The sequence below is a fragment of the Eriocheir sinensis genome, chromosome 43 (assembly GCF_024679095.1).
Source record: "Eriocheir sinensis breed Jianghai 21 chromosome 43, ASM2467909v1, whole genome shotgun sequence".
NCBI classification, from domain to species: Eukaryota; Metazoa; Arthropoda; class Malacostraca; order Decapoda; family Varunidae; genus Eriocheir; species Eriocheir sinensis.
Window position 1 is genome coordinate 1,772,501 of NC_066551.1, and position 12,500 is coordinate 1,785,000.

Genomic DNA, 12,500 nt, shown 5'->3' on the forward strand with positions numbered 1-12,500 from the left:
TGACTGAACAACAACTACTACTACCCAAAACTCTACTACTACCCAACACTCTGCTCTGCTAAGTGTTATTTCTGATTCATTACATTCCATCACCCTCACCTTAACACACTTGCTTTCCTTCGCTGTACTAACCCCATACATCTCACAACCTCACAGTGGTGCACGCAAGCTCCTTCTAAACGTTCTACACGTATTTTTTTTTCCTATTCATTTTCCAGGAAGTGTTCATATTAGGTGCTGTTTCAGGCTGTGATTTTCCTTGTTAAACGGAAATTTCCAGGCCACCAGACACCCCGCTCGCCGGCCGTATTCCCAGGGGACCCTTTGTTTCACCCGGGACCCTCTGTCTCACTACGCTCCGCGGAAGGATCAGCCAATATGCCCTCAAATTTGAAACGTTGTTCTAACTGTGGCCTTCGCCAAGCTCCGCAGTACTTTAGGACAAGTAACGGGGCAAGCGAGACTTGCCGTTTCTGCATCAAGGCAGAGCAAGATGAAAGAAAATCAAGCACCTGGAATCCACGATCCACATTAACACGGGACATGAAATATTTGGCGGAGAGTCACAGCGTAGCAGGTGTTCCTGCTCATCTACTCGCGGGGTACCTCACCCCCTTCCTTCCACCCCTGTTTCTCCCCATACAGCAGCCTCCCTTCTCCTGCCTGCCTCCCTCCTCGCTAGTGCCTTCTCCCTTCACTTCCCCTCCTCCTGCATCTCCCTCTTCCCTTCCACTCCTCCAACCGCTTCTCTCCTCTCCTCCCTCTCCCTCTCCTCACCCGCCATCTCCCACTCCACACCCACCATACTTCCTTCCTTCTGCCGCTGCTGACTCTCATTCATCACCCCCTCTCCCTTTCCTCCACCTCTTCCTCCCTTCCGTCTCTTCCTGCTCTTCCTCGCTTTCTCTCCTTGTCCTCCCCATCACCTCCTCCTCTGCTACCACTACCTCCCTGCCTCCTCCTCCTCCTCCCCCATCCCTCCCTCTCCCTCCTCCCCTGCCTCCCCACCACCTCCGCCACCACCTCAGCCACCTCCTCCTCCCCCTCCCCTTCGACGTCATCCCTTCCTCTCTTTCCTTCTTCCTCCTCCTCCTCCTCCTCCTCCTCCTCCTCCTCCTCCTCCTCCTCCTCCTCCTCCCACTCCTGCTGCCGCCCCTCCCTCTCCTCCTGTAGCGGCTTCCTTCCGTCTACTGACAAAGTTAATAAGAGGAAAGTACTGGTGGTTGGGGACTCTCAAGTCAGGTTCATTGACAGGTACTTTTGTTCAAGGGATAAGGAAAATAGGCTTCAGTGTGCTTTCCTGGGCAGGCATCCAGCACGTATCTGACAGAATGGAGAAAATTTTAGCAGGGAGGGACACAGCCAATCGTCTTCTGCAGTTACGGTGGTAATGACATCGGTAAGGTGGGTAGCGAAGAGATATTTCAGCGCTTCAGGGAATCGTTTGCTAAAGTGAGGGACTTCGGGGTGCCGGCTGTTTGTGGGGTTTTGCTGAGGAGGGGTTGGGAGAGGATGGCTTTCAGAGCCTTAGCAGTAAACAGCAGGCTGGCGGCCCACTGTAAGCGAAATGGTTGGCTTTTCCTTGACAATTGGGACCTTCTACAATAAAGGCACCTTGTATGCCAAGGATGGCGTGCACCTGTCACTCCAGGGGTGGAGGTTCTCGCAGACTCCTCGAGCGATCACTTAGCACCCTACAGGATTTTTAGAGTAGGCGAGGGGAGGCCTGTCAGTGCATCGCAGACTGGGACTAGGGGCGCAGGAGAAATCGAAAGGATATAAGAAAGGATGGGCTAACGGCTTATTACACCAACAGTAGGAGTCTCAGGAACAAGATAGATCTACTGAGGGGAAAGCATGTGTCGAGAAATTCGACATTATAGCTATCACGGAAACATGGGTAGATACTGCCAACAAAAACTTCATGTCTGAGTATGAAATAGATGGTTACCAGATGTTTCACAAAGATAGAAAAGGAAGAAGGGAGGGGGTGGCACTTTATGTTAAAGACACACTTAAATGTTCCGCTAACAACTCTATTCAAACAAATGGCGACTCAGAATCAGTTTGGGTGGACGTCCACAAAGGGAAAGACAATCTAATTCTAGGGGTTCTTTACAGGCCACCCAACCTTAGCAGGCAGGACACTGACATATTATTACAAGAGGTAGGCAGGGCGAGCGGGAGCATAAATATCTGCATAATGGGGGATTTTAACTATAGGAATATAGATTGGGAAGGCATGGTGGGTGATCTAGAGTCTGAGGATTTTCTGAAAGTAATACAAGATAATTTTCTCAAGCAGACAGTAACTGAGCCCACCAGGGGTAACAACATTCTGGACTTGGTCTTAACTAACACCGAGAATATGATCAGCGAGCTAGATGTTGGTGGAGCATTAGGTGGCAGTGATCACAAGGAAATTAGGTTTAAATTAGACTGGGCGGTGAACCATGAACTCAACCCTGTGTTGGTGCCTGACTTTAGAAGAGCTGATTATGAGGGGCTCAGAAGACACATTGAGGAGGTAAATTGGGAAACCTTAGGGCTGGAACCGGAAAGACAGGGGAACCATGTAGAAATGACCTACAATAATTAAGTTAGAGAAATTGCAGAGGGTCAGAGACAGCATATCCCTTACCAAGCACGTAGAAAGGAAAATAACGACCCCAAATGGATGACCCGCAGACTCAAGCATGAAATAGGCTTGAAGAGAGGAATTTATAGGAAAATAAAGAACGGAGAGATCCACCTCAGGGGTAGGTATGCTGAGCTAGCCAGGTCGGTGAAGAAGAACACCCGCCTAGCAAAAAGAAATTATGAGATTAGGGTAGCCAACGAGGCCAAGAGCGATCCCAAGGGCTTCTTCAAATTGTACAGGACGAAAACAAGGGACAGAATTGGACCGTTGAAAACAAACACGGGCGAGCTCGTTGAAAATGGAGAAGATATGAGTCAAATGATGAATAACTATTTCCTCTCAGTTTTCACGCAGGAAAATCTAACAACCATTCCGGAGAGAGTTCAGATATATGAGGGTGACGAGAACGACAAGTTGAGGGATGTGATCATCACTAGGCAAGTAGTCCAGGATGAGATTGGTAGGTTGAAGAAAAACAAATCGCCGGGCCCAGACGAAGTATTCCCAAGGGTTCTGAAAGAGTGCAAGGAAGTCCTTAGTGGCCCTCTTGCCGATATCTTTAAAATGTCGGTAAATTCTGGGTATGTGCCCAATCAATGGAAAGTAGCTAATGTGACGCCGATTTTCAAAGAGAGACAAGTCAGCCACCTCAAACTATCGCCCAATTAGCTTAACATCGGTTGTGGGAAAGATGTTAGAGTCGATTATTGCCAGGAGCATTCTGGACCATCTAGAAAAGCATAATTTAATTCATGACTCACAACATGGGTTCACAAAGGGTAGGTCTTGCCTTACTAACCTGTTGTCCTTCTACACTAAAGTAATCGAGGCGGTTGACAGAGATGAAAACTATGACATATTATATCTAGATTTCAGTAAAGCGTTCGACAAAGTCCCTCATCACCGGCTATTACTAAAATTACAGGCTCACGGCGTAGATGGGAAAGTTTTGAGCTGGATCAGGGCGTGGCTTAGTGGTAGGAAGCAGAGAGTGCAAATCAATGGTAGGAAATCTGAATGGGGCAGTGTTACGAGTGGAGTCCCACAGGGTTGCTGGGTCCTCTGCTTTTATTATTTACATCAATGACTTGGACACAGGAATCAGTAGCGATGTCAGTAAGTTCGCAGATGATACCAAGATCGGTAGAGTAATCCAATCAGACAGCGACGCTACCGTTCTCCAGGATGAGCTTGACAGACTATATGATTGGGCGAGGAAGTGGCAGATGGAATTCAATATTAGGAGGTGTAGCATTATGAGTGTAAGTAGGAATAACCCTTCACACAATTACTCCTTAAATGGCACTCCTCTAAGCAGGTCTGGGTGTGAGAGAGACTTAGGAGTCCTAGTGAGCGCTGACCTCCGTCCTAGGGCTCAATGCATTCAGGCTAAAAATCGGGCAAACAGAGTACTAGGTTTCATCTCAAGGAGCGTGAGCAATAGGAGCGCTGAAGTCATCCTCAAACTTTACTTAGCACTAGTTCGACCTCACCTCGATTATGCAGTTCAGTTCTGGTCCCCCTATTATAGAATGGATATCAAGATGTTAGAATCTGTACAGAGGAGGATGACGAAGATGATTCAGGGGGTGAGGAACTTGCCTTATGAAGACAGGCTAAAGCAGTTAAATCTACACTCTCTAGAAAGGCGAAGGGTGCGAGGAGACTTGATCGAAGTTTATAAATGGATGACGGGATTTAATAAAGGGGATGTCAATAAAATTTTGAGAGTGAAAGAGCCAGGTAGGACGCGTGGCAATGGTTTTAAGTTAGACAAATTCAGATTCAACAAAGACATAGGCAAGAATTGGTTCACTAATAGAGTGGTGGGCGAATGGAACAGGCTTGGGAGCCATGTGGGTGCCAATACCATACCATAGAGGGGTTAGATAAAGCCATGGATGGTGAGGTAAGGTGGGGTTGAGTGTACAGGAGCTGCCTTGTATAGGCCAACCGGCCTCTTGCAGACTCCTTACGTTCTTATGTTCTTATGTAGTAGAGAGAGAGAGAGAGAGAGAGAGAGAGAGAGAGAGAGAGATTTAGCCAGTCGTTACTTAGACAAAATTTATTTCCATGAAGAGAGGAGGAAGGGAGGGAAAAAAGAGGGAGAGGAATGGAGGTGAAGATGGAGAGTCATTATCATCTAAGTTTTCATGTAACTCTCCTCCTCCTCCTCCTCCTCCTCCTCCTCCTCCTCCTCGTAGAAGTAGTAGTAGTAATATAATTGGTTGTAGTAGAAGTAGTTGTAATTTCTCCACCTCCTCCTCCTCCTCCTCCTCTTCCTCCTCCTCGTTGTAGTAGTAGTAGTAGTAGTAGTAGTAGTAGTAGTAGTGGTGGTAGAATTGGTTGTAGTAGTAATTGATTTTCCTCCTATTCCTCCTCCTCCTCCTCCTCCTCCTCTCCCTCCTCCTCCTCCTCCTCCTCTTCCTCCCCTGTTCACATTCTTTTGTCACAGGCAATAAATGAACTTGTCTTTCAACGTGTGTGTGTGTGTGTGTGTGTGTGTGTGTGTGTGTGTGTTGACATCCGCCTCTAAAATACGAGTTAAGGAATGAATGCTATTAGACGCTTGATTGACTCTCTCTCTCTCTCTCTCTCTCTCTCTCTCTCTCTCTCTCTCTCTCTCTCTCTCTTTTGTTCTTGCTTTCGTTTATGCCACCCGTCTTTGTTTTCTCTCTCTCTCTCTCTCTCTCTCTCTCTCTCACGCCACTCATGTCCACTTCTCTCCCACGCTACTGTTTCCTCCTCCGTTTCCTCCTCCTCCTCCTCCTCTTCTTCCTCTTCCTCTTCCTCTCTCTCTCCCCTCCTCATATGTCGTTTATTCACTTCCACTCTCTCTGTTTCCTCCTCCTCCTCCTCTTCCTCTTCTTCCTCCTCCTCCTCTTCTTCTCTTCTCATCAACAATAGAAACCTTGTACTGCATATTTTTTTATCGGTTTTCTCTCCAATTCCTTCTTCTCTTCCTTTCCCTTTCTGTTTTCCTCTCTTCTTTCCCTCTTTCCTTCCCTCCCTCTCTCATTCCTTCCTTTCCTCCTTCCTTCCTTCCTTCATTTATTCATTTCGCTTTGTTCCTTTCTCATCTCCGTGAAAAAGGTTGGAGAGAGAGAGAGAGAGAGAGAGAGAGAGAGAGAGATTATTTTGGTTTGAATACAATGTGTGTGTGTGTGTGTGTGTGTGTCTGTGTGTGTGTGTATGTGTGTGTGTGTGTGTGTGTGTGTGTGTGTGTGTGTGTGTGTGTGTGTGTACGCTGACAGTTTTCCTTACCCCATCTCTCTTTCCCTCCCTCCTTTCTTCCTTCCCTCTCCTTCCTCTCCCTTCCCCTCTTTCTCTCCATCGTTCCTCTTCCCTCCCTCCACTTTTTTCCTCCCTCCGTCGTTGTTGGGGGCAAAGAAAGGAGAGTTTTGTGGAGGTGGTGATGGTGGTGGTGGTTTTTGGATTCTGAAGAGGAGGAGGAGGAGGAGGAGGTGTAAATATGTCCTCAGCGTTGCTACGTTCAATGGTCCAATACGAAGAGTACATCCCCCCTCCTCCTCCTCCTCCTCCTCCTCCTCCCTTCTCACCCACTCACCCTCTCCCTTCCCCTCTGTCCTCTCCTTCCCTTCCTTCCCCTTCTTTCTTCTTCCCCTCCTCGCATCCCTCTCTCCTTCCTCTTCGCGTTAAAGTTGCGTACAGGCCGCGGCGAGGGTGGCGGGCGGCGGGTTGAGCGCCGCAGACAGACTTATTTTGATAGATAACGGGGAATATACAGGCACGCAGGGAGACGGGCGTAGGGAGATAGACAGGTAGGAAGGCAGACAAACGCACAGGTAGACATGGTTAGGTAGACACGTAAATATTGAGACAGGCAGACAGCAGTGCTGCGGTGCCGGCGGGCGCTGGACGGGAGGCCGCGGCTGCGGGGAGGCGTCGAGTGTGCGGCCGTAAAGTGTAGATTAACCGAAAGGAATAAAACGTGTGGCGCGGAGAATTATGGTGATGTGTGTGTGTGTGTGTGTGTGTGTGTGTGTGTGTGTGTGTGTGTGTGTGTTCCCACAGCCCACTAACCTTCCCCCTTCCTCCCCCGCAGCAGCGAGGACGTGCGGCAGAGCCTGGACGTGCTGGACCGCATCCTGTCAGAGTTCGATGACGTGGAGACGGACACCACCGAGGACGGCGCCGCCAGCGACGCCGCCCCCGAGCCTGCCCCCTCCCCGCCGCCCCCCGTGGACCGCTCCCTAAAGCCCCGCGAGGCGGCCCCGGAGCTCCCCCGCAAGACCCGCGCGCCGCCCCGCGGCTCCGGCAGCTCGTCGCCCTCCAGCCACGAGTACCAGGAGATCAGCCCCGACGTGGGCGGCTCCGCGCCGCCCCCGCCCCCCTCACCCCCCGAGGCGCCAACCCCCCGCAGCCCCCCCGCCGCACGCACGCCCCGCCGCCAGACCTCTGAGGACAGGGCGCGCGGGCGCCGGCATGACGATGACGGGCGCCGCCAGCCACGGCGGCAGCGCAGTGAGGACGCGCGGCTGCGACGGGACGACATGTCCTCCAGCTCAGGCGACCTGGCGGCCCCCGAGGCGCGGCGCGCCCCCAGGGACGGCAGCCGCGGCAGGTCGCGAGAGAGTGCGCGGGGCGGCGGTGGCCGCGAGGCGCGCCACCTCCGCAAAAGCCGCTCCGGCGAGGTGGAGGCGCGGCGGCCCGGCCAGCAGGAGGCACGGCGGCGACGCTCCCGCTCCTCGGACCGCTGGCTGGACGCGCCGCCCCACGACGCCGCGCTGCTGGAGCGGCGCCTGTACGAGGCGGGGCCCTACGACCCCCGCCTGCTGGACCCACGCTACGTCGACCCCCGCCTGCTGGACCCGCGCCTGCTGGACCCCCGGTACGGCGACGAGCCCTACCCCTTCCCGCACCCCCACGATCCCGTCCGCTTCCCGCACCTGATGCACTACCCGCCCCTGCTGCCCGGCGGGCCCGCCCCCCCTGTGCCCCCTGGCCACCCCGCGGGGCCGCCCTACCTGCCCCTCGACTACCCGCCCTACCGCCTCGGCCACTACGACCTGGCCTACCCCGGAGACCCCCTGTTGCTGCCCTTCATGGCCCCCCCGGGTCCCTACCCCCCCGAGCCGCCGCCCCCGGACTACCTCCACCCCGCGGACTGCCTCCCCCCCCACTACCTGCCCTACCCCCCGCCGCCTCCCGCCATGCCCCCCGCGCTCTGGGGTCCCGTCCCCCACATGCCGCCCGAGGACTGGCCGCCCCCCTCCCCCGAGGAGGCCCAGCAGCTCATCCACAGCGTCGTGAGGTGAGTGTGTGCGTGTGTGTGTGTGTGTGTGTGTGTGTGTGTATGTGTGTGTGTGTGTGTGTGTGTGTGTGTGTGTGTGTGTGTGTGTGTGTGTGTGTACACGTTCAGGGGCTCTACTTCAGACAACACACACACACACACACACACACACACACACACACACACACACACACACTCCCCGGGGCTCCGTTACCAACAGACTTTTCCTGTTTCTCTCAATTATCGCCACAAACTTACCGACATTTTCTCTTTGTGTGTGTGTGTGTATGTGTGTCTGTGCGTGTGTGTGTGTGTGTGTGGCTTCTCCTGCTGCAGCTGTTCCCACACGCAATCTATCTTTCCATCAGTGTCTATCAATTCTTGCGGCCACCATCAGTCTTCCCGCCCGTCAGTCAGCCCGTCAGTCAGTCAGTTTGTTCGTCAGTTTGTTTCCCATCGGCTGAGCATCATCGTAATATATGAATGAGTTTCCTCTCGCCACGTTACTCTTCCGTATTGATCTGTGTGTGTGTGTGTGTGTGTGTGTGTGTGTGTGTGTGTGTGTGTGTGTGTGTGTACCTGTAGGAGGCCATTAAAGTAATTAACTCAGGTATACCATCGAACGACTTACTCCTCCTCCTCCTCCTCTTCCTCCTCGTCTTCGCATCTCCTCTTACTCCTCATCTCCTCTCTTATTCTCTTCCTCCTCCTCCTCCTCCTCCTCCTCCTCCTCCTCTATAGACGCACTTTCCTCTATAAATCTTCCTTCTAGTTCTTCCCTCCTCCTCCTCCTCCTCCTCTCATCTCCTCCTCTTCCTCCTCCTCCTCCTCCTCTATAGACGCACTTTCCTCTATAAACCTCCCTTCTAGTTCTTCCCTCCTCCTCCTCCTCCTCCTCCTCCTCCACATCGATAGAGCAAGAGGCTTCGGGTTAATAGATCACAACTTCTCTTCCACCTCACGTCCCTTCACCCATTTGGAAGAGAGGAGGAGGAGGAGGAGGAGGAGGAGGAGGAAGAGAGGGATGGATGGAGGGAGGGGAGGAGGGAATGAACAGTTAGTAGAAGGAAGATGTTGGGAATTAACAATAAAAACAGGGAAAGAGGAAAGAGAGAACAGGGAGGAGGAGGGGGGAAGAAAATGGAAGAGGGGAAGAATAAGAGAAAGGAACAGTTAGCAAAGAGAATGAAGGAATAAAGAGAAAATTAACATAACGAGAACAGTAACCAGATTAGAAAGGAGTGTAAGAAGGGGAGAATGAAGAGGGAAAGGAAAAAGATGAAGAATGAGAGGAATAGAGGGAGGGAAGATTAACATAAGGAGAAAAGGAGATGAAAGAAAAAGTAGAAGAGAAAAGAGAAGAAAGAAAGAGTAAAAGTAAGGATAACGAGATGGAAAATGGGGAAGAGGAAGATATAGAGAAATAAGAAGGGAGGAAAGAATGACAAGAAGAAAATGGAAGAGGAAGAGATAGAGAAGTAAGAGAAAAAGAAGAGGAGGAGGAAGGAAAGAGTAAGAAGAAGAATATGGAAGAGAAAAAGATTGGAGAGGAAAAAGATGAGACAAGATAAGAGGCTGATGAAATAAGAGAGAGAGAGAGAGAGAGAGAAGCGAGGTGTTAAATCCAGGTCGTTTACTGGAGACAATACCAACATTGTTTTGAAATCGGCTCAGAAAACAAACAAACAAAAACGGTCCCCCCCGAAAAAAGAAAGAAAAACAGAGACGATTTAACACCGAGAGAGAAAGTTGGAAAAAGAAAAAAATGTGAAAATGATATTGACCAAAATTTACACGCGCAGAAAAGAAAAAAAGCAGAGAGAAAACACAAATGAAAGGAGAAAGTTATGAAAAGACCTAAAATTTTAAAAAAAGTAGAAAGTTAATAGACACGCAAAAATAGAAAAGATTGACAGTTTGATGTAAAGACAGGAAAGAAGAAAGAAAAAAAAGAAAAAAACATTGAACAAAAAAACAGCCATATTTGTTTCTTTTCTTTTTCTTGACAGTTTAATATAAAGACAGGAAAGAGGAAAGAAAAAAAAGACAGGTGGGAAAAAAATATACGTGACAAACTTATAGAAGGAAAAAAAAAGGAAAATATTGGCTCAGGAAAAAAAAAAGACCTTGACAAAGAATAGGAAGAAAAACAATGAGAAAAAAAAAGTTCAGAAAATGTTAAATGCGGAAAGAAAAAAAAAAGACAGGTGAAAAATAACTAACTTCCGGTAGTTAATATTTTTGGGTCTAGTTCAAGATAAAAAAAAAAACTGAACAAAATATAAAAAAAAAGAAAAGAAATGAAAAGAAACAAACATATAAGCTGTTTTTTTCTTTTTTTTTGGGGGGGGTCATAATCATCATCATCATCATCTTTTTCCTCTTCATTTTCTTTCTTTATTTTTTTATTCTTGCTTCTCTTCGTTGCTGTTCATCTTTTTCATTTTCTTCTTCCCTATCTCCTCTCCTCCTCCTCCTCTTCCTCCTCCTTCCCTTTTACTGCCAATTTCCCTTCCCTCTTTACACAGCAGGAGGAGGAGGAGGAGGAGGAGGAGGTTATATGGTAGGGATGCTTGTAAAATTTTTGAATGGAAGAAGGAGGAAGCGGAAGAAGAAGAGAAAGAAGGAAGAATTAGATTTAGGATGCAATGAGAGAGAGAGAGAGAAGGTATGGAGGGAAGAAGCGATGAGATGGAAGGGGAAAAGTGAGGAACAGGTGGGAGAGAAGAGGAGGAGGAGGAGGAGGAGGAGGAGCGACATCTGCTCTCAATGTTCCCTTAAATTGTTTCTAAGTGGTGTAGGTGTCATCCTCCTCCCCTCCCCCTCCTCTTCCTCCTCCTCCTCCTCCTCTACCTCTTTATTTATTTTTCCCCAATTTTCCCTTCCCCTCTTCCCCTCCTCTTCCCACCCTTCCTTTCTCCCTTTCCCCTTTTTTCACCCTCCTTCATTTCATCTTATCCCTTCTTTTATCTTTTCCTCCTCTTTTTCTTTTCTTCACGCTTCCTTTGACCTTCCTCTTCTTTCCCTTTTCCCTTCCTTCCCTTCATATTTCCTCCTTTTTTCCTTCCATTCTTTTCCTGTTTTTTCTTTTCCATTTCCCTCTTTCATCCCCTCCTTTCCCTTCCCTCCCTCTCAGTTTTCCCAATTTTCCTTTTCCTCTTCCTTTATGGCTCTTCTTTCCCCCTCTTCATTCTTTCCTCCCTTCTTTTCCCCTCTCATCTCTCCCTTTCCTCCCTGTCCTCTATATCTGCTTCCTTGCTTTTCCTCCCTTATTTTACTCCGTTTTTTCTCTCCCTTTCTCTTACTTCCTCCTTTTCTTATTTCATTTTCCTTATCCATTTCCCCTCCAGTTTTTCCCTCCCTTCCCTCCATCTTTCCTCCCTGATTGGTTATACTCGTTGTCTCCAATCTCATCCTCCCTCCAAATTTGTCTCTCCATGTCGTTACTTATTTTTTTCCTCCCTCCATATCTCTAATTCCTCCTCCTCCTCCTCCTCCTCTTCTCCCTCCCACTCTTTCAACAACTGTTCTACTACCTCTTCCTCGTTCTCCTTTTTCCTTTCCCTCTTCCTCCATCTCATTACTCATCTCCTCCTCCTCCTCCTCCTCCTCCTCCTTTTGTCCTCCACGTCAACTGTCTCTCCTTTTACCTCATCCCTACACCTGATTTTTCCTCCTCCTCCTCCTCCTCCTCCTCCTCCTCCTCCTCCTCCTCTTCTTCTTCCTCCTCCCATTTTCCTCTGCCATCAAGGGATAGTGTCAGCAGCCCCTCCTCCTTCCCCTCCTCCTCCTCCTCCTCCTCCTCCAGCAGCCAGGAAGAAGGAAGAAGGAAGAAAGGGAGGGGGGGAGGGGGAGAGATGGCCACCTCCTGACAGCGAAAATTGAGACAAATTTTCCCATCTCGGCAACATTTCTTGGGAGGAGGAGGAGGAGGAGGAGGGAGGGAGGGAGGAAGGGATGGGAGGAGGAGGAGGAGGAGGAGGAAAGGGTAAGATAAATAGAAGAAGGTAGGAAAGAGGACACGAAGAGTAAAGGGGAAAAAAACAGAGAGAGAGAGAGAGAGAGAGAGAGAGAGAGAGAGCAGACAACAAGAACGTAAGGAGTCTGCAAGTCTGGTTGGTCTATACAAGGCAGCTCCTGTAAACCTCACCCCACCTAACTTCACTATCCATGAATTTATCCAACCTCTTCTTGAATGTATCTATGGCATTGGCACCCACGACACGACAGCCAAGCGTGTTCCACTCATCCACCAGCCTTGCTTATGTATTTGTTGAATCTAAATTTATCTAACTTAATCCCATTACTACGTGTCCTACCTGGCTCTTTTACAGCCAAAACCCAATTAACATTCCCGAATCTGAATTTATCTAACCCAAATCCATTCCTACGTGTTCTACCTGGCTTTTTTACAACCTAAACCCTATTAAAATTCCCCTTACTAATCCCCTTCATCCATTTATAAATTTCAATCAAGTCTCCTCAGAACTATCGCCTTTCTAGAGAGTGTAGATTTAAATGCTTTAGTCTATCCTCATAAGGCAAGTTTCTCACCCCTTGAATCATCTTTGTCATCCTCCTCTGTACCGATTCTTACATCCTGAT

The 12,500-nt window shown here is 49.4% G+C and overlaps 1 protein-coding gene across 3 annotated transcripts in view; it reads left to right on the plus strand.

Annotated features, from left to right (window-relative positions):
• Nucleotides 1-12,500, plus strand: part of LOC127010301 (serine/arginine repetitive matrix protein 2-like) — a 160,259-nt gene that overhangs the window by 64,691 nt on the left and 83,068 nt on the right. For all 3 annotated transcript variants that reach the window (XR_007763040.1, XR_007763039.1, XM_050884162.1), the window contains exon 2: nucleotides 6,708-7,916. Coding sequence is in view for 1 of the 3 variants with exons in the window: in XM_050884162.1 (XP_050740119.1) it covers nucleotides 6,708-7,916 (1,209 nt within the window). In the remaining 2 variants the exon portion in view is untranslated. The remainder of the gene's footprint in view (nucleotides 1-6,707; nucleotides 7,917-12,500) is intronic.